This window comes from Gossypium raimondii, chromosome 9 (genome assembly GCF_025698545.1).
Source record: "Gossypium raimondii isolate GPD5lz chromosome 9, ASM2569854v1, whole genome shotgun sequence".
NCBI lineage: Eukaryota > Viridiplantae > Streptophyta > Magnoliopsida > Malvales > Malvaceae > Gossypium > Gossypium raimondii.
In genome coordinates, this window is record NC_068573.1 from 9125738 (window position 1) to 9147364 (window position 21627).

Below are 21627 nucleotides of genomic sequence, written 5' to 3' on the forward strand. Positions count from 1 at the left end.
TACCATAGTTGTATATAATATGCGTCATGTGTATATATATATTTAAACCTTAATTTATCTCACTTAATGATCAAAACAATTTATTCGTCAAAACATAGGTCATTAACAAACCACACCAAATATCAATCATGCTTTACTAATTAAATTACATTTTCAAATCATGTTTTGAATTTCAACCCTTTCATTATCATTTACCTAATCAAAATTTTATATCATTCAAATACTTAAAACATTTTCAAACATTTAACATTAACATTACATATCATATACCGAGCATATATCAAAATATCTATTTGTATACATTTATTTCATTACAATTTACTAACTATGCAACGTAATACAAACATTGGTAATCTACCCTGTTTTGGACAGCTTTTATACATCAAATTGGACAACATTTATACACCAAATTGGATAGCATTTATACATCAAATTGGACAGCATTTATACACCAAATTGGACAGTATTTATACACCAAATTGGACAGCATTTATACATCAAATTGGACAGCATTTATACACCAAATTGGACAGCATTTATACACCAAATTGGACAGCGTTTATACATCAAATTGGACAGCATTTATAAACCAAATTGGACAGCATTATAACATGTAAAAACAACCACATTTAAATTTCTTTGAAACACATTTGTAGCACAATTGGGCAGCATCAATCAGTAACCATTAAGACAACTATAATTAAGCATTTAAACACATTCGAGCATGACTTAATATCCATGTCCGAACATTAAGAAGCAAAATCGGCAAACATATTTGGACATCCTTATTATCACACAAGTATATACTATATAACATACTTCAAAAATGAGCTCAATTCATGGCATAATATTCACAAAAATTAACAGTATTATTAAGCCATTTTTGCATGGTTATATATATACACTAACCAAAATGTACCATATCGAAACTAGCCTATACATGCCATAAGTCGAAAGTACAAACTTATAAGGTACCGAAATAGCGATCGATAGTGTGAAGATGTTCCTGGATGATCCCCGAACTCAAGCTAGCTTTCAAAATCTATAAAACACAGGAAAAACAAACAAGGTAAGCTACAAAGCTTAGTAAGTTCGTACTAAATATACTCAACAATTCATGAAACACAAATCATTAATTTGAACAAATTAATGTATAATTCATGATAATGTCAAACCTTCCATAAACCTATTCATATATTTATAAGCAAAGTCTTAACCTTTTCTTTTTGAACTTCATACTTACATGTATATACTTGTACAAATTCATAACGAACTCATACCTTCTCGTAACACTATCGAATACTCAATATTTCGCACATTAATTTCCATCGAATAACCGAAACTATTATATCAATCCCGCACACTAAGTGCCTTACATAGCCGAAGTTATCTCAGTTTCGCACACTAAGTGCCATATATAGCCGAAGCTATTCCCAATCGCACACTAAATGCCATAAATAGCCGAAGCTATCTCGAATCACATACTAAGTGCTAAACATAGTCGATTTATCAATGAACATGACCGTATTCTCATGTACACAATTTATGCAATATAAAAGAATTTTCCTAATGCACATATTACCTGGGATGTTAAAACGGCGAATCGAGTCGTTTAGTCAATAACTTTCGTTTTTCCCAGATCTAGGTCCAAATTCCATTTTTCCTGATCTATATAATATCAAATTCAACTTATTCAATCACTAATTTATTCAATTTAATCCAAAACACACATTTGGGCACATTTACACTTTTGCCCCCAAAGTTTCACATTTTTAGAATTTAGCCGCTATTTTACAAATAAACAAAATTCATGCAATTTAATGCCTTCCTAAGCTAGCTGAATTTTCCTAATGCACATATCAGCCCATATTTATCATTTATTCATACATTTAACCACACATTTTCACATTTTCGCAAATAAATCCATATTTGACATTTTTATCAAAAATCACTTAACAAAATATGATAATCTATCAACAAATATTTATTTTCCATCATCAAACAACAAAAAGCATGAATATTCATCAATGAAATTTCACAAAATCATCATCAAATTAAAAAATTAAAGCTTGGGCTAGCTAGAATACAAAGCAACGATCTCAAAAACATAAAAATTATGAAAAATGGGACAAAAATCACTTACCTATTGACAAAATAGGGTTGGTCAAACCTAGCTCAACAATGGCTTTCTTTTTCTCTTTTAATTTTTGTTAATGATGATGAATAAAAGATGAAGACTTGTTTTATTTCATTTGTTTTTATTATTATTTTAAAAATTTCTTAAATAACCTTTAAAAACATCAGTAATTACACAAATGCCAAGCCATCACATTCCACTATCTTTTTTTATGGTCTAATCACATCATAAGGACCTCACATTTAATTAATCATATCAAATAAATAATTAAACAATTAGTATGCCACTTTTGCATTTTACGCGATTTAGCCCTTTTATCAAATTAACTAACCAATCGGTAAAATTAAATTACGAAATATTCACACATATCAAATAACATGCTGTAAATACCAAAAATAATATTAAAATAATTTTATGACTTTAGATTTGTGGTTTTGAAATCACTGTTCCGATTTAGCTTAAACCGGGCTGTTACAACTCTCCCCCTTAGGGATTTTCGCCCCCGAAAATCTTACTAGTTAATAAGTTCGGATATTGCTTTCTCATAGCATCCTCGAGTTCCCAAGTAGCTTCTTCAACCTCGTGTCGATGCCGTAAGACTTTCACTAATGAAATTTTCTTATTTCTTAGTTCTTTAACCTCGCGATCTAAAACTCAGATCGGTTCTTCTTCGTATGTCATATCAGACTGAATGTCAATCTCAGACGGGGAAATCACATGTGAGGGATCAGATCGATATCGTCGAAGCATCGATACATGAAATAAATTATGAATCTTTTCTAATTCAGGTGGCAACCACAATCTATAAGAAACCAGTCTGATAGGCTCAATAATTTCATACAACCCGATGAATCTCGAACTTAACTTGCCTTTTCTGTCAAATCTAAGTATTTTCTTCTACGGAGATACTTTCAAAAACACTCGATCCCCAATCGGAAACTCAATATCTTTTCGTTTCAAGTCTACGTATGGTTTTTAACGATCTGATGCTGGTTTCAGACTATCTCGGATCACTTTCACTTTCTGTTCAGTCTCTTTAATCAAATCGACCCAATGAATCTTATTCTCACTAAGTTCGGTCCAGTACAAAGGTGTTCGGCATTTGCGACGTATAAAGCTTCGTAAGGTGCCATTTTAATACTCGATTGAAAGCTGTTATTATACGCAAATTCAATCAACGATAAATACTTTTCCCACGTACCCTCAAACTCATAAACACAACATCGTAACATATCCTCAAGTATCTGAATAACTCGCTCGGATTGTCCATCAGTCTATGGGTGAAAAGCAGTACTGAAGTGTAGCTTTGTACCTAATGCATCTTGCAGATTCCTCCAAAACCATGATGTGAACCTTGGATCTCTATCCGAAACAATAGAAATAGGTACTCCGTGCAATCTCACAACCTTAGAAATATACAACTCAGCTACTTTATCAAGGGAATAGTCCGTTTGTACTGGAATGAAATGAGCTGATTTTGTCAATCTGTCAACTATAACCTAGATCGCGTCTTTCTTTCTCGGAGATAGGGGCAATCCTGACACAAAATTCATAGTCACTCTATTCCATTTCCACTCAGGAATCATAATCGGCTGCGATAAACCAGACGGTACCTGATGCTCAGCTTTAACTTACTGACATATCAAACATTTAGAAACAAACTTTGAGATGTCACGTTTCATACCAACCCACCAGTAAAGTTGTTTCAGATTATTACACATTTTCGTGCTTCCCAGATGAACTCACATACGACTACTATGAGCTTCGTTTAAAATCATCTAAATCAAATCTGAATTTCTTGGTACACATATTCGACCTCTGAATCTTGAACAATCATTAGCATCAACTTAAAACTCTGAATCAGAATTCAAATCACATTGAGCCTGTTTTGCTAACAATTCATTATCAACTTTCTGAGCTTCGTAAATCTACTGCATAAATAACGGTCTTGCTTTCAACTGAGCTGTAATCGAGCTGTCCTCAAATAGAGCTAACTAAGTACTCATTACACATAGAGCAAACAAATATATTCGAATTAAAGCATCAGCAACAACATTGACCTTTCTCGGATGGTAGTCAATCACTAGTTCATAATCTTTTAACAACTCCAACCACCTTCGTTGTCTCAAATTCAAATCTTTCTGAGTCATCAGATATTTCAAAATCTTATGATCTGAATAGATATGACATTTCTCACCGGACAGATAGTGACACCAAATCTTCAATGCAAACACGATAGCTGCCAATTCCAAATCGTGCGTTGGATAATTCTTTTCATGCGGCTTTAATTGTCTCGAAGCATAAGCTATGACTTTGCCTTCCTGCATCAAAACACAACCCAAACCATTCAATGATGCATCACTATAGATTACGAATTCTTTACCCGATTCTGGCTGTACTAACACTGGAGCTTCACTCAAAAGAGCTTTCAGCTGATCAAAACTTTTCTGGCACTTGTTCGGCCACTTGAACTTAACATCTTTCTGAAATAGTCTCATCAACGGAGTTACAATCATTGAGAAACCTTTTACGAATCGCCTGTAGTAACCGGCGAGTCCCAGAAAACTTTGGACTTCGGATACTTTTTTAGGAGGCTTCCAATCCAATATTGCCGAAATCTTACTTGGATCTACTCGAACACCCGATGCTGACACAACATGCCCCAGAATACCAACTTCTCATAACCAGAACTCACATTTACTGAACTTTACAAATATCTGTTTATGTTGCAAAGTTTGTAGCACTATTCTCAGATGTTCAACATGTTCAGATTCATCAGGGAATAGATCAAGATGTCATCTATAAACACAACTACAAATCTATCCAAATACGGTCTGAAGACCTGATTCATCAGGTCCATAAAAATAGCATGTGTATTCGTTAGTCTAAAAGGCATAACTAGAAACTCATAATGCCCATACCTCATTCGAAAGGCAGTTTTCGGCATATCTAAATCTTTAAATCGCAATTGATAGTAACCTGATCTCAAATCTATCTTCGAAAACACTGTAGCCCCTTTCAATTGATCAAACAAATCGTCTATTCATGGCAGATGATATTTATTCTTGATGGTCACTTTATTGAGCTGTCGATAATTGATGCACATTCTCATAGTTCCGTCTTTCTTTTTTACAAACAAAGCCGGTGTACCCTAGGGAGAAAAAATCGATCGTGTGAAACCTCTATCTGTCAACTATTGCAACTAAGATTTCAACTCCTTTAATTTGGTCGATGTCATTCTGTATGGAGCTATCGATATCAGAGTTGTTCCTGACAGTAAATCAATACCAAATTTAACTTTTTTGATCGGTGACAAACCTAGTAACTCTTCAGGAAACACATCCAGACATTCACACAAAACTGGTACTGATTCAATCTTCTTTTCGATTACTTTAGAATCAAGTACATAGGCAAAGTAAGCTTCACAACCCTTTCTCACATATTTTTGAGCTAACATCAAAGAAATCACTACCGGTAAACCATTCAAATCATCTGATTCAATCTGGATAATCTCATTATTCTGACATTTCAACTCAAACATCTTCTATTTGCAGTTTACAATAGCATCATGCAGTGTTAACTAATCCATATCCAGAATTATATCGAATTCATCGAATGGCAACAACATCAGATCGATCGAAAAACAAAAATCTCGAGTCATCAAAGAACAGTTCTTGCATATTTTATCAACCAAAACACACCTGCCTAAGGGATTCGATACTCTAATCACAAATTTAGTAGACTCTATAGGCAAAGTCTTACAGGATACTAAAGTCTCACATACATAAGAATGAGTTGACCCTAGATCAATCAATGCAACTACAGTAGTATCATAGAGAGTGAAAGTACCGGTAATAACGTCTGGAAAGGACACTTCTTCACGAGCGCGAATAGCATATGCTCGAGCAGGTGCTCTAGCCTCGGACCTCACAGCTGTATTTGTTGTCCCTCTTTGACTACCACTCACAATTTTTGTGTTTCTGGGTGGTCTACCTCTAGCAGCCGTGTTACTTGGCCTTATACTCCAAACATTATCTTTCTCAGCTAACTTCGAGCAATCCTAAATAAAGTGATCTCGTGAACCACATTTATAGCAAACTCTATTGTTATACTTGCCCCAACATTCACCAACATGTCGACTCCCACACTGTTGGCACTCAAGTTTATTCGGTCTGACATTTCCAACACTAGTTATTGAAGTAGCTTTCGAAATCACAGGTGGTTTGTCTCGATCTCGTCTAGAATAACCCACAGTAGCCTTTGAACAGCTAAAATCATCTCAGAACTTCTTTGATGATGAATGAAATGACTTACTCAATGATCTTTTTCGCGAATCTCTAGCTTCAAAGTCAGCTTTTCTTTTCTCTTTCCCAAGTTCTTCAGCTTTGCATGCTCGCTCGACGAGTACTACAAACTCTTTTATTTTCAGAATCCCGACTAACAACTTAATATCTTCATTCAAACCATCTTCAAATATTTTATACATTATAGCTTCAGTCGAAACACATTCCTGAGCATATCTGCTGAGTTTCACAAATTCCCGCTCATATTCTGTCACTTTCATGTGACCCTGTTTTAACTCGAGGAATTTTTTGCATTTTTTATCTATAAATCTCTGACTGATATATTTCTTCCGAAATTCAGTCTGAAAGAACTCCCAAGTAACCCGTTCTTTTGGAACCACTAAACTAGTGTATTCCACCAGTGATATGCAGTGTCTCTTAACAAAGATACGACACATTATACATTCATCAAGAGTACAAGATAATTCATCGAACACACGGATCATATTATCAGGACAGAATTCAGCTCGCTCAGCATCATCATCAACAGTAGCTCTAAACTCTTCAGCCCCATATTTTCTAATTTTATCAACCGGAGGCTTATTTAATCACATCGAATCAGTGGCTTGAGGTATCACAGGTATTTAGGGACGATTAAGCAGGGGTGGAGGTTGTTGAGCAGCAGGATTCATTCGAACAAACTCCAAAAACCACTCATTCATCATCTGGAAGAAAACTTGCTTTGCCTCTCCCTCTTGGCTACTAACAACAACTCTAGAATCAGATGGCACTACCCATTGAGTGGGAACGGGTGCATTACTTTCAACATCGCCAGCTACAACTCGATCGAGATCCATTTACTATAGAAAAAAATTTTAATTGTCAGGAATCATCACACTATCGCAGTTTATATATATGACATGTATAGCTAGACTCACACGCGCTAGAACCGACTGAACCGTAGCTCTGATACCAATCACACGTAACACCCCTAACATGTATTCAACACTGAATTAGGGTTACGAAGCATTACTAAATATAGAAATCTCATACTTAACAAAATGAACCAAATACCATAACTGTATATAATATGCGTCATGTGTATATATATATTTAAACCTTAATTTATCTCACCTAATATCAAAAGAATTTATTCGTCAAAACATATGTCATTAACAAACCACACCAAATATCAATCATGCTTTACTAATTAAATTACAATTTCAAATCATGTTTCAATTTCAACCCTTTCATTACCATTTACCTAATCAAAATTTTATATCATTCAAATACTTAAAACATTTTCAAACATTTATCATTACATATCATATACCGAGCATATATCAAAACATCTATTTGTATACATTTATTTCATTACAATTTACTAACTATGCAACATAATACAAACATAGGTAATCTACCCTGTTTTGGACAGCTTTTATACATCAAATTGGACAGCATTTATACACCAAATTGGATATCATTTATACACCAAATTGGACAGCATCATAACATGTAAAAACAACTACATTTAAATGTTTTTGAAACACATTTGTAGCACAATTGGGTAGCATCAATCAGTCACCATTAAAACAATTATAATTAAGCATTTAAATACATTCGAGCATGACTTAATATCCATATCCAAACATTAAGAAGCAAAATCGGCAAACATATTTGGACATCCTTATTATCACACAATTATATACTATATAATATACTTCCAAAATAAGTTCAATTCATGGCATAATATTCACAAACATTAACAGTATTATTGAGCCATTTTTGCATGGCTATATATATACACTAATCAAAATGTACCATATCAAAACTAGCCTATACATGCCATAAGTCGAAAGTACAAACTTATAAGGTAATAAAATAGCGATCGATAGTGTGACGATGTTCCTGGGTGATCCCTGAACTCAAGCTAGCTTTCAAAATCTATGAAACACAGGAAAAACAAACAAGGTAAGCTACAAAGCTTAGTAAGTTCGCACTAAATATACTCAACAATTCATGAAACACAAATCATTAATTTGAACAAATTAATGTATAATTCATGATAATATCAAACCTTCCATAAACCTATTCATATACTTATAAGCAAAGTCTTAAACTTTTTTCATACTTATATGTATATACTTGTACAAATTCATAACGAACTCATACCTTCTCGTAACACTATCGAATACTCAATATTTCGCACATTAATTGCCATCACATAGCCGAAACTATTATATTCATCCTACACACTAAGTGCCTTACATAGCCGAAGCAATCTCAGTTTCGTACACTAAGTACCATAAATAGTCAAAGCTATTCCCAATCGCACACTAAGTGCCATAAATAGCCGAAGCTATCTAGAATCACATACTAAGTGCTAAACATAGTCGATTTATCGATGAACATAACCGTATTCTCATGTACACAATTTATGCAATATCAAAGCATTAAAAAAATAATTGTAACAATGCTTATCACGTACGAACTTACCTGGGATGGTAAAACAGATAATCGAGTCGTTTAGTCGATAACTTTTGTTTTCCCCCGATCTAGGTTCGAATTTCATTTTTCTTGATCTTTATAATATCAAATTCAACTTATCCAATCACTACTTTATTCAATTTAATCCAAAACACACATTTGGGCACATTTACACTTTTGCCCCCAAAGTTTCACATTTTTACAATTTAGTCCCTATTTAAAAAATACACAAAATTCATGCAATTTAATACCTTCCTAAGCTAGCTGAATTTTCCTAATGCACATATCAACCCATATTTATCATTTCTTCACACATTTAACCACACATTTTCACAAATAAATCCCTATTTGACATTTTTGTCAAAAATCACTTAACAAAATATGATAATCTATCAACAAATATTTATTTTCCATCATCAAAAAATAAAAATCTTGAATATTCATCAATGGCATTTCACAAAATCATCATCAAATTCAAAAATTAAAGCTTGGGCTAGCTAGAATACAAAGCAACGATCTCAAAAACATAGAAATTATCAAAAACAGGACAAAAATCACTTACCTATTGACAAAATAGGGTTGGCCGAACCTAGCTCAACAATGGCTTTCTTTTTCTCTTTTAATTTCGGTTGATGATGATGAATAAAAGATGAAGACTTGTTTTATTTCATTTGTTTTTATTATTATTTTAAAAATTACTTAAATAACCTTTAAAAACATCACTAATTACATAAATGCCAAGCCATCACATTCCACTTTCTTCTTTTATGGTCTAATCACATCATAAGGACCTCACATTTAATTAATGATAGCAAATAAATAATTAATCAATTAGTATGTACTTTTACATTTTATGCAATTTAGTCCTTTTATCAAATTAACTAACCAATCGGTAAAATTAAATCATGAAATTTTTACACATATCAAATAACATGCTTTAAATACCAAAAATAATATTAAAATAATTTTATGACTTCGGATTTGTAGTTCTAAAACTACTGTTTTGATTTAGCTTAAACTGGGCTATTACAGTTCAGTCAGCCAAGTGTCGCATTCAGGTCCACAAATGATAATTTGAAACAAATCCTTACTCAGGAATAAGGGATCTAACCTAGGTTAAGACAAAAAGTAGGTTACAGTTAAATTATTACAATAGCTACCTATAAAGTCTAGTGTGGTTTAAAGAAGTCAAGGAAGGAATCCCCAGATATAACGAGTTACTCAAATATTTTCCCATAGTTGTCGCCAGTCTGATATGGAGAAATGGGTAGTTGTGTTGAAGCATATCAAGAAGAGTATCAAGAAGTTCTAGATATCGGTAATCTAGGTCGAGACCATTAAGAAATTATTTAAGATGGACCATGGTTATGATCAGACTGATGGTCAGGATCACTAACATTTGGGTCAAGAAAATAAGGCATTGGTTACACCAATGAGGTCTCTTTTTTTTTGACGATTTCCTAATAAAACTCAAGAAGCTTAAATGTTGAACACAAAATCTCACTCCTCTTAAATTTAAGAACTCCTCTATGAATACGATGGGTCGTGATCTCACTAAGTTCTCTTGAAATTTTAAAATTATACTACTTGTATGCAGCGTAGGAGTTGACTTGGAAATTGAGTGGAGGGACCAGGCCAAAAACTGCCAGTATTTAGTGATGGCCAGGAAAGTTGTTCATGTATATAGAGGGGCATCCCTAGAGGCTACGTTTCAGGGTTTAAGTTTTCTATATCTATATTCGAGTCTTAACTTAAAATTTGTAATTACTTGTTGACATTAAAGTTGTAAAAACGTACCATTAGTTTTGTATGAGATTTAATAATGATCAGACTTTGAAATTTAAGTTATTCGATCATGTAATTAGAACTGAATCAAAAACACCATTGAGTTATTTGGGTTACTGTATCATCCACTACCCGAACTTGGCGATCGGGTCGGGTTCAGGGCGTTATAGATAAATTGGCATGCAATAGGGTTATATGTGCGCTGTAAGAGATTTATATAAGATATGATATGTAACACCCTAGACCCGACCCTTTCACCAAGTCTGGGTACTGGGTGATACAATGACCCAAATAAATTAATGACAACATTGGTTTTACAATAATTAGTTTACTTAAACTCTTAATTTTCATATCAAATTATATAAAGAAAATAACTCTTATAAAAATTTCAGCCCCACAAGCATAACAATATTTACAACAAAAAAAATTTATACTAAAGTTTGTTACATTTTGACATCGTTTTCCCCCGAGGTGAAGCCTCTAAGGGATCCCCTCTATACGCATGAATGACATTCACGCCCCTTCCACAAAGTGTCGATGTCTGACTTGGTCCCCCCACTCCATTCTCAAGTCAATTCTTATCCTACAAATGAGCAACAAATATGTAAGTTCAGTTGAACTTAGTGAGATTCTGCAACACGAAATTATAGAAAAAATTTAGAATATTTAAGAAATAGGGTTTTAAGCAGAGATTAAATCCTTGTTCATCTTTGGCCTTTGCAGGTTTCACTAGCGTAGTCGATGCCTTGCTTTTCTCCCACAGCCTACCGCAGGTGGACTTATGTTCTACCTTAGTTGTAAGCAAGTTCATTATTATAATTGTTCTTTATATTACAAGTCTGGTTTCATTCCATCTTAGATTCCATTATAATCTAGTGAGTTTATCTCTCTCATTCAACCATACACTTAGGAAAAAGGTTTGTTGTCTATTGCTGGCAATTCTTCACTTATGTTCTTAAGTTCAGATCCTTACCCAAATTTGTTCAATCCGTACTATACAAATCTTAAGATTTCTCCACTTTAACCCTTCTTTCAATCCAACTCATAGTTCTCATACATGATGGTGGGCTACTAGATTAAATGCCCTATCATGTTTGTGGATTCGTATTTTTTATTTAGCCCTCAGCTGCTAGTTAACCTCGATTTAAATCTTCTAGAATTCTCAAGTCAGTTGATAGTTCCTAATGAATCATATCCTCTACTACTTCCCAACGGTATGTTTGTCCAAGGTAGCCCTTGGCGGACCTCTGTTTCCGTTAACCTCTGTAGTCAGTCCCATTCCTAGCTAACCTTTTCTCGCGGACCCTTTTGACTTAGGTTTCACTTCAATCGTACTACTCTCCGAGTAGTTCATACAATGACCCTTCTTTTCCTTCCTGTCAACCTCATGTTTCACTGTTCTAGCAGACTATTAACATGCATGTAAGAATTGATAGCATAAAATCTAGAAATAATAAGTTTCCTTCTTCACACACCATTCTAACATCTATGCATGTAGTACTAAAAACACGTAAATACTTCAATGATAACCTAAGGGTTTTTCAGTAATTACTAGTGAGATGGTACTAACGTAGATGTTAAATACATATTGTGAACCTTCACTTCGAAGAAGTTCTTCTAGACTTAGGTTTTTCAAAAACTTCCAAAATAAAATAAAAAAGAAGAAGAAGACATAATGTTGTTTAGAAAGACCACCGCTATCCTTATATACTTAAGCATCAGAGACAAGGATTAGTGGAAAAATCATATAATTCCACTAACACTCTTAATTCTCGTGATTAAGTGTAATTAACAAAATTTAAGTCTTATCATCTACAATGTTCTAGTTCTATTCTAACTAAATATTAACTTGACTAACCAAATCATCATACTCTAAAATAATAAATAAATCTAAACAACTGCGAACTTAATAGAACTAGAGCTTGCCAAAACTAGATACTTAACAGAAGAGATACCTAACTAGGGGTGGGCAGATACTTAACAGAAGAGTCTACCAAACCCTAGAGCTTGCCAAAACTAGGAGTGTGCCAAATGTCAAATTATACAGAATTCTATACTTAACCAAGACAAATAATTTGCTTACTCAAACCTATCCTTAATTTACCATCTAAATGTAAAACAATAACCAAATAATGAGACTCCTTCGGGCGAGCTATTACAATTACTTTCGAAAGAATGCCATTGTATCATTGTCTGCCACTCTAGAGGAGATGGTACTTACTTGGCAGCCTGAGGTATCCGGTTGCCTAACTTCACTTATCACTTTGATATTGTTATAGGTGAAAGATGTTTGAGTGATTCCAGCAAGGGCTTCATACTACCCATCTATTTGCTAGAGGCTGGCTTTCACCTTCCCTGCATCCATTCTTTTATGCAGTACTCCAGGAGTATGGTATTGCACTAGGACAACTAACTAGGTTATCCTACTGGACTTTGGTGGCGTACTTCTTATACTGCAATAGTTGAGATGAGCATCCCTTGTTTGGTGTCTTCCAACATTTCTACTGACTGAAGGTTTTTACTCAGGGCCTTCAGCTAGAATGGTCTATTTTAATGTTCATTAGGGTCGCAAACTCATTCTCAAGGATTGGGCCCCAAACCTTCATCTAGATCACAACAAATTTATTTTGGTATAAAGCAAGCTTTCTAGCGGTTTCAATTTTCCTACAAAGTGGTCCATTCCTACAGATTTTACTTGCCAACAGTCTCAGCACTTGGAAACAAAAATTGCGATAACACAAGTTGAAAATTTGAATCTAGGACAGACTCTGTAGTTAAAAAGGCTTCTTACTGTTAGAAATATTTTTTGTTACTACTTGGAGGGAAAGAGCCCAAATGGTTGGTGGGAGTTAGATCGTTATCTTGGTGTGAATCCCAAAATGGTTCGGCCCACCAAAGAGGTGTGGTCGTTTGGGGCCGATAGCGAGTTAGCTCGGGCCCTTAGAAAATAGAGGGAACCTTCTAATTTCTTTTACACCATCTGCAATATTCCTCCCCATCGTTGGCTTACCTCAACTCCGGAGTTCATAGGTGAGTCTTCGGGTAGAGACTTAGCTGAGAACATTGCTGACCCCGCTGTTCTTTATGCAGGTCCTACTCACCTTTTGCCCCCAACACCCTTGTCCTAACCCAAAGGCATTAATGTAGAGGCTTTGTTTGAGAGTGTACAACAAGCCATGGATGTTGTTGACTCAAGAGTGCAAGCTGGTAGTAGTAGCCGCAAGAGGTTTAGACTCGAAAAGAGGTCTTCTAGTGCTAAGGAAAGGGCTGCAATAGGTTGTCCCACCATAGACTTAGCAAACAACCTATTCTTTCAGAGGATGAATCCTCTATTCCCCTTCTAGTGCCTTTGACAACATTCCCAACATCCATCTCTCTCTCTCTAATACGCCATTTATTCCTTCCTCCAATCCTTCTCGATCCTCCTATTAAGTCCGCCAATTATATAGACCCTCCTGCTACTACTTCAGTTCCTCTCCCCGTGGACTCCAACACTTAGCGTCAAGCTCCCCATAGTTTCCCTATTAATGACCTTATTATACTTCCCACTCAAAGAAATTCCAAACCTTCTTCTCCCAGCGAAATCATTTCAGTGCAAGCTAATATCCCTTCTCTCCTTTTTTTGTCCAACAACAACAAAACCAAGAGTTGTCCCCAGAATTGAAGGAGTTCGTTTATCCTTCCTCCCCTTCCTCTAGCACTCGTAATCCCACTGTGCTCAAGCTGGCGGTTTTCCTTTCCATGTTATCCGTAGAAGGTAGCCTTACGAGCTAGGCCCTCTAGAATGCTTGTGCTAAAGCTGAGGCCAATAGGGCTGATTCTGAAAGAGCCATTCTCTCTACCGACCAGTCTTTTACCCAATTTTTCCAATTGTACCAAATTTTTTTCTAGCAGCCTGCTGAATTCACTGAGCCTGTCTCCATCTTAGAGTTTAAATCCCAGTCTTTGAAGACCCGGGGTAAAGGATTTGGATGAAAGGGTTCAGTAGCTAGAGACCTTCAAGAAGTAGTATCTCACCGATAAAGAACACATTCAGAAGGAGAATGCTAATGCCTTGGAGAAGTATAATGAGGACACCAAGTAGGGCATTCAAGATTTCCTTCCTAAGTTAAGGGCTAACCTAATCTTGTACGCATATGTTGTCGTAAGTCCCTTTGACTTGAGTCAAGTAAATTTAAGCTCATTGCGCCAATTTACCAACAAAAACCTTGGCTTCAACGTTTACAACCCTTTAGGGGCCAGTTGGGAGGGATTTCAGAGGGAATAGAGAGACTCTAAAGAATTCTTCCATGTTCAAAACTTAGAAGCGTCTGATCCTGATTCTCAAGAAGAGTCCGCTCCAAAAGAGAGCTAAAATGTTCATATATCTTGTAAATTATTTTTCCTTTCTGTTTTTAATTGAAGATTTTTATTTATTCTCTTTCTTCATCCTTCATGTTTTGCCTCACTTATGTTTCTTTTAACTATATTACACCTAACATCAGCTTCAATAATTCGTGCACTACATCCACTTCCATAATACACATTAATCTTATATAATGACTTGAGGGACTAAGCCAAACCCATCGTTGCATACTTATAGGGGTTATTTCTTAATTTCCCACATCCAGAGGATTGACTAAACCAAAGCTCTTATACCACTAAATTTGTAAGACCCTAGACCCAACCCTTTCGCCAGGTCCGGGTATTGAGTGATACAAGGACCCAAATAAATTAATAACGACATAGGTTCTACTATAATTAATTTACTTAAACTCTTAAGTTTTCACATCAAATTATATCAAGAAACATAATTCTTATTAAAATTTCAGCCCCACAAGCTTAACAATATTTACAACACTAAAATAATTTATACTAAAGTTTGTTACATTTTCACATCGCTTTCCCCCAAAGCGAAGCCTCTAAGGGTGCCCCTCTATACGCATGAATGACATCTACGCCCCTCCCACAAACTGGCGAAGTCTGACTTGGTCCCTTCGTTTTATTCTCGAGTTAATCATTATCCTGCAAATGAGTAGCAAATTCGTAAGTTTAGTTGAACTTAGTGAGATTCTACAATACGACACTGTAGTAAAATTTTAGAATCTTTAAGAAGCTGGGTTTTGAGCAAAGATTTCAACTCCCTGTTCATCTTTGGCCTTCCGTAGATTTCACTGGTGTAGTCGGTTCCTTACTTTTCTCCCGTAGCGTACTGTTGGTAGACTTATGTCCTACCTCAGTCATAAGTAGGTTCATTACGATAATGGTTCTCTATATTACAGGCTTGGTTCTATTCCATCTCAGATTCCATTATACTCTGGTGAGTTTATCTTTCTCAGTCATACACTTTGGAATAAGGTTTGTTGCCTATTACTGGCAGTCATTCACTTATGTTCTTAAATTCATATCCTTACCTTGATCCGTTCAACTCATACTAAACTAATATTAATATTTCTCCACTTTAACCCTCATTCTAGTCTAATTCATAGTTCCCATTCATGATGGTGGGCTACTCGATTAGAAGAACCATCATGTTGGTAGATTCATATTTTTCGTTTAGCCCTTAACTGCTAGTTGACCTTGATTTAAACCTTCTAGAAATCTCAAGTTAGCCGATAGTTCCTAACAAACCATATCCTTTACTGCTTCTTGACGATCTGTTTGTCCAAGGTAGCCATTGGCAGACCTTTGTTTCCGTTAACCTCTGTGATCAGTCCCATTCCTAGCTAACCTTTGCCTGCAGACCCTTTTGACTTAGGTTCCACATGTTCAATTGTACTACTCTCTAAGTAGTTCATACAACGATCCTTCCTTTCCTTATCCTAACAACCTCCTGTTTCACTGTTCTGGTAGACTCTACCGGTTGCCATAGTCGAGCTATGGTCTTACACTATGTAACCCTATGTTTAACGTATGGGCGGACTCTCTATGTTGCCATAGCCGAGCTATAGTCTTACACATTGTTCCTCATGATTAATGTCCTGGCAAACTACCTCGTGTGTATTGTCTTGGCGAACTAGGTATGGTCTTACACCTATAACTCCATGTTTAAATACTGACAGACTCTATTGGTCACCATAACCGAGCTATGGTCTTACAACTTATACCTCTTTTGAGGTGTCACCCTGTAGGACCTTACCACCGTCATGGTGTCACCCCATAAAGTCTGCTGACCGTCATTGCAGTGTTGTTCTATGAAACCTAATGATTATTGTCATAGTGTCACTCTAGTGAGCCAGTTGATACCATTTTGTTTCATATTTAACCTTAATTCTCGAACATCACAGTGTCCCCTCCGCAAGGTCCGAAGCTTCGCACATAATGGATTACACCTAGCAACACTGGATTGTAAAATCTAGCGGAATCTCATTCCTCTATCCATTTTCCCATTCCTTCATTTCGCCATTCTAACCTTGATGCTCGAACATCATAATGTCCCCTCTGCAAGGCTTAGAGCTTTGCACATCATGGTTTTCACCCAACAACATCGAATTGTGAAATTTGACAAAAACTCCCTTCCCCAAACCTAACTTCGTCTAACTCGTTAACAATCTCCCCTCCAAACTCCACCATTAAAAACATGCAATTCATTAGACTAGTGACTACCACATACATTGCATCATGCATCTGTTCATCAAGTTGCAACCATATAACGCTCAACCATATACTTGCAAACCTATGCATGAACAACTTACTTAACTTCTATATTCATACTTGGCCATGGTTTAGAATATGACTCAAAGCAGCCATAAATATGGTTTAAGCAAACAACACAACATCAACAATCACCTAAAAGTCAAGTGTAGATACTCACATTGCTTCCTTGACAGCTTAGCTTGTCTAAACGCCATAGCCTCATTTGTCCTAGCAACTAAGCATAACAACCATTCATTGGTTAACTCAAAGGTATTCAAATCTTAAAAACGCAAAATTTATACTTATACAAAAACTTTTCAAGAATTCTTACTTTACTTCTTCCTTCAATCCACGAGTACAAAGAGGTAAGAAAACTTACCAGTTCCCCAATTTCTCTACTTCCAGACTTCAATTCATACAACGACTACAACATGTAAAGCTTCCTTCAATTACATCCTCTTCTTCTTCGAAGCGACCGGAGAAGACGGTGCTACAAAAAGAAAATTAGGTAAACAGAATTGAAAAGAATTTTGTCTTCCACACACACACACACACACACACACCTACATATACATATATATAACCCAAGTTGGCACTGTATCCTTAGTCCTTTATAGCCAATCACCACTAATCATTTTGTCTCCCATTATGGAACCAATTGATTCCAAGCTAACTAAACCAAAATTGAAATCCAAATATTCTCAACTAGCCACTTAAGTTTCTAAATATCTCAATAAGACCCGCCAAGTTCTGCTTCTTTATAGTTAGCTCCTCTACTCTTCTTTAAATTCAGGTCCTTAGGAGAACTGGGTGTGACGAGAAATTCAAGGGTGTGGAAGAATGATTAGTTAAACTGTATGGTTTTTCGTATCACCCAGTACCCAGAATCCTGCATTTGTGAGAATTATTTATGAAATATATTTTTAATTATTAATTAAAAATTTTAAGAAAAGTTTAAAACAACGTGAAATAAAAAATATAAATGTGAGTAGATGAGGAATTAAACTTGAGACTTAAGAACAAAACCACTAACATTTAACCATTTGACCAAAAAAGCTAATATGCTAAGTTAGTAAAAAAAATATACGTTTTGTAGAACGCGTTTTAAGACAAATCAACAAAAAATACTTCTTAGAGGCACTTTTTATTTCTCTTAAAACTGACGTATACATCAAATTTACCATTAAGTCTCCACCCATCAAAGTTGTATTATGTACTTAAATTAATAAATGTATTTTATGTAAAAGAAAATTACCATAAATTTGTCCCAAAAAACCAAATAAACAACTTTCTTAACATAATAACCTTGCTTTGTTTAGCCAAATAATAACTGTCGGTGGTTTCTATTTCAGGGTTTTTTATTTTAACTTCAAAAAGGTGTTCAAAACTTTGAAACTACAATACATAACATCACATTTTTAGGGTTAAGCTTTCTTTCTTCCTTTCTTTCCCTTTAACATATTCCCCCACTCCGCCAAATGGACCCTCGAGGCGGTGATGCCATCCCCGACGGCGAAACCAACGATTTTAGATCCTCCGACCATCCCGATGATGACAAGTCTCACCCTCACACCGGGGATGGAGCTAGTCCTGGGTATTTCTCTTTTCCTTTCTTTTCTTGTTTGTTTCTTGAGAAAATGAAGGAAAGTTTTGAAATTTCTATTATCCATCACTTATTCACATGTAAAAACGTGGATTGACTGAAAACTAGATTGACCCTTTTTTTTATTTTTATATATACGCATTTTTAGATTTACTATGTTTCGTCAGAAAATGATAGAAAAAGTGAATCTAAAGCTTGAGCGTTTTCCTTTACCTTTTAGTTAATGACTTGAAAAAATATGTAAATTAAGTTGGATAGAAATACCCATTTCTTTTTTCCCCAATTTTTCGTGCAAAGTCTGGTTTTGTATTTTAAAATAATAACGATAATGGAATAAGAGGAATTAGGGTTTTTTATTTTTTGGCTTTAGACTTACTTTTTTGATAGGATTATTTTGATATATTTAGGTATTTGTTTCTTTGAAAGGTCGGTTTTAGTATGAATACTTTGGAAGTGATTTATGATTTATATTCAATATTTGGAAATTTGCAGCAAAATTTTTGTAGGAGGTTTAGCGAGAGAGACAAGTTCTGGTTAGTTCTTTAGCTTGTTTGTTAGAGATTTTTTCTCTTAATCTTGTTGAATATTATAGCACAAATTGCGCCGCTCGTTGTCCGTACCGATTCGGTTGTTTTATATATTTTATGCAGCACAATTTCTTGAGCATTTTGGTAAATATGGTGAAATTACGGATTCTGTGATAATGAAGGACCGGAAAACGGGACAGCCTCGTGGGTTTGGGTTTGTGACTTATGCAGAGCCTTCTGTAGTTGATAAAGTCATCGAGGACACTCATATTATTAATGGGAAACAAGTAAGAATTAGCTTTAGTCTCAATGTTAATTTGATTGTTATGTTTCCTTGTAGTCCAGTGGATGCAGCTTCGTTTTTGACTTGAGGTACTGTTCTTTGTCTCGATATTTTTGGCCTATTAGGTGGAGATTAAGAGAACAATACCAAAGGGTGCTGCTGGAAGTAAGGATTTCAAGACTAGGAAGATTTTTGTAGGTGGAATTCCTTCAACCGTATCCGAAGGTGATACCATTCTTTTTCTGCCTTTAATGTGTATGACATTGAAGCTCGAGGCCATCTAACCAATGTGGTCTTGATTCATCGTTGATTTTTGTTGCAAGTGTTAATCTATTTGGTGCAAATTGGCAGATGAGTTCAAGGACTTCTTTACACAATATGGAGTAGTCCGAGAACACCAAATCATGCGGGATCATGCTACCAATCGTTCTCGTGGTTTTGGGTTTATCACTTTTGAAACTGAGCAAGCAGTTGATGATCTTTTGGAGAAGGGAAACAAGATTGAGTTTGCCGGTGCACAGGTATGTGCATTGCCCTTTAAATTGACTAGATTTATGTATATTTTCTTCTTACAATCATTGACCATCAATCAAATAAGTCTCTACTTGTTGATAATTATTAACATGCAAAGTCCTTGTCATGGAGGTGCTTTTTGTGAAATACTGATCAAACCGTTTTTGTGGGCTGTTGTTTTTTTTCCCCCTCTGTGCTGTTGCCAAGTGATAGCATTTCCATGTGCTGTACCGTTTTGCTTTGATGTCTAGTTTTAGACCCTAAAGAAATGCTTCTTAAGATTCCATTATATTAGCAATAGTTCTTTTTATATTTGCAGTTTTAAGAGTAAACCCTAAAATGAGTGTCATAATGTATCCCTTTACTTGTAGGTGGAGATAAAAAGGGCGGAGCCGAAGAAACCAAATCCTCCCCCGCCTCCATCCAAACGATATAATGATTCTAGGACTGCATATGGTGGCGGATTCGGAGATGGTTATGGTAGATATGGAGGTGGTGGATTTGGTGGTGGTTATAATAGATCAAGTGGTGCGTATGGGGGTCGAGCTGGTGGTTTTGGGGCATATGGGGGTGGTGAGTTTGGCAGTTATGGAGGTTATGGTGGTGGTGGCAGTGGTGGTATAGGGCCATACAGAGGAGAGCCGTCCCTTGGATACTCGGGTCGCTATGGAGGAAATTTCAACAGAGGGTATGACATGGGAAGTGGCTATGGAGGCCCAGGTGAGTTTTATGGGGGATACGGTGCTGGAGCTGCTGGTGGTGGATATGGTAGTAGCTACGATGCAGGCCTTGGTGGCGGCTACGGTGGTGGTGCTGCAGGAGGGAGTTCTTTCTATGGAAGTCGAGGGGGGTATAGTGGTGCGGGAAGTGGTCGATACCATCCCTATGGAAGATAGGCAAACTGGGAAAGATCTCTGTTGAGAGGTTACAAAATGTTGTCTCAATTTGTACTATTGTAGCTCTTTTCTTATGTTCATTATTCCTTAGTTTAGTTTCTCTGTTGTTTATTTTTGGGAGTCTTTCAGAATTTGAGGTTTCAACTTTCTAAGGATTTGAGTATCCATTTTACTCTTTTAAATTTTAGTTTAATTTAAGCTAAACTGCGAGAGCTAAGTGGTCTGATTTTGTATTTCTCTTTTAGTTGATATTAAAATGCAAACTTCCCTAGCTGTGAGATCGATTCTTGAATGAATACAGCAGCCAAAAAAGCAAACAAATTTTTTTATATATATAATTCAGCTCTTATTTCCCTTATGCTTTACCATGCTTCTATTTCTCTTTCTTTACCCTGTTTTGGAAATCATTAGCATAACCTCTTCTTTTTTTAAAAATGGATAAGATATTATTATTTTTACAATTGAACTCATTATTTTTAAAGTAAATATCCGATCAAC

At 35.6% G+C, this 21627-nt stretch overlaps 1 protein-coding gene across 2 annotated transcripts; it reads left to right on the forward strand.

Moving 5' to 3' along the window:
* The first annotated feature begins 18694 nt into the window (after positions 1–18694).
* On the forward strand, positions 18695–21400 carry LOC105798362 (heterogeneous nuclear ribonucleoprotein 1). 2 transcript variants are annotated; one of them, XM_012628401.2, is made up of 6 exons: positions 18695–18901; positions 19403–19443; positions 19561–19724; positions 19846–19945; positions 20072–20241; positions 20605–21400. In XM_012628401.2, the coding sequence occupies exons 1-6, from the start codon at positions 18786–18788 to the stop codon at positions 21127–21129; spliced, it is 1116 nt and encodes a 371-aa protein (XP_012483855.1). In that variant the 5' UTR covers positions 18695–18785; the 3' UTR covers positions 21130–21400. The 2 variants fall into 2 exon arrangements, with proteins under 2 accessions (XP_012483855.1, XP_012483856.1); XM_012628402.2 differs by lacking the exon at positions 19403–19443.
* The last annotated feature ends 227 nt before the right edge of the window (positions 21401–21627 follow it).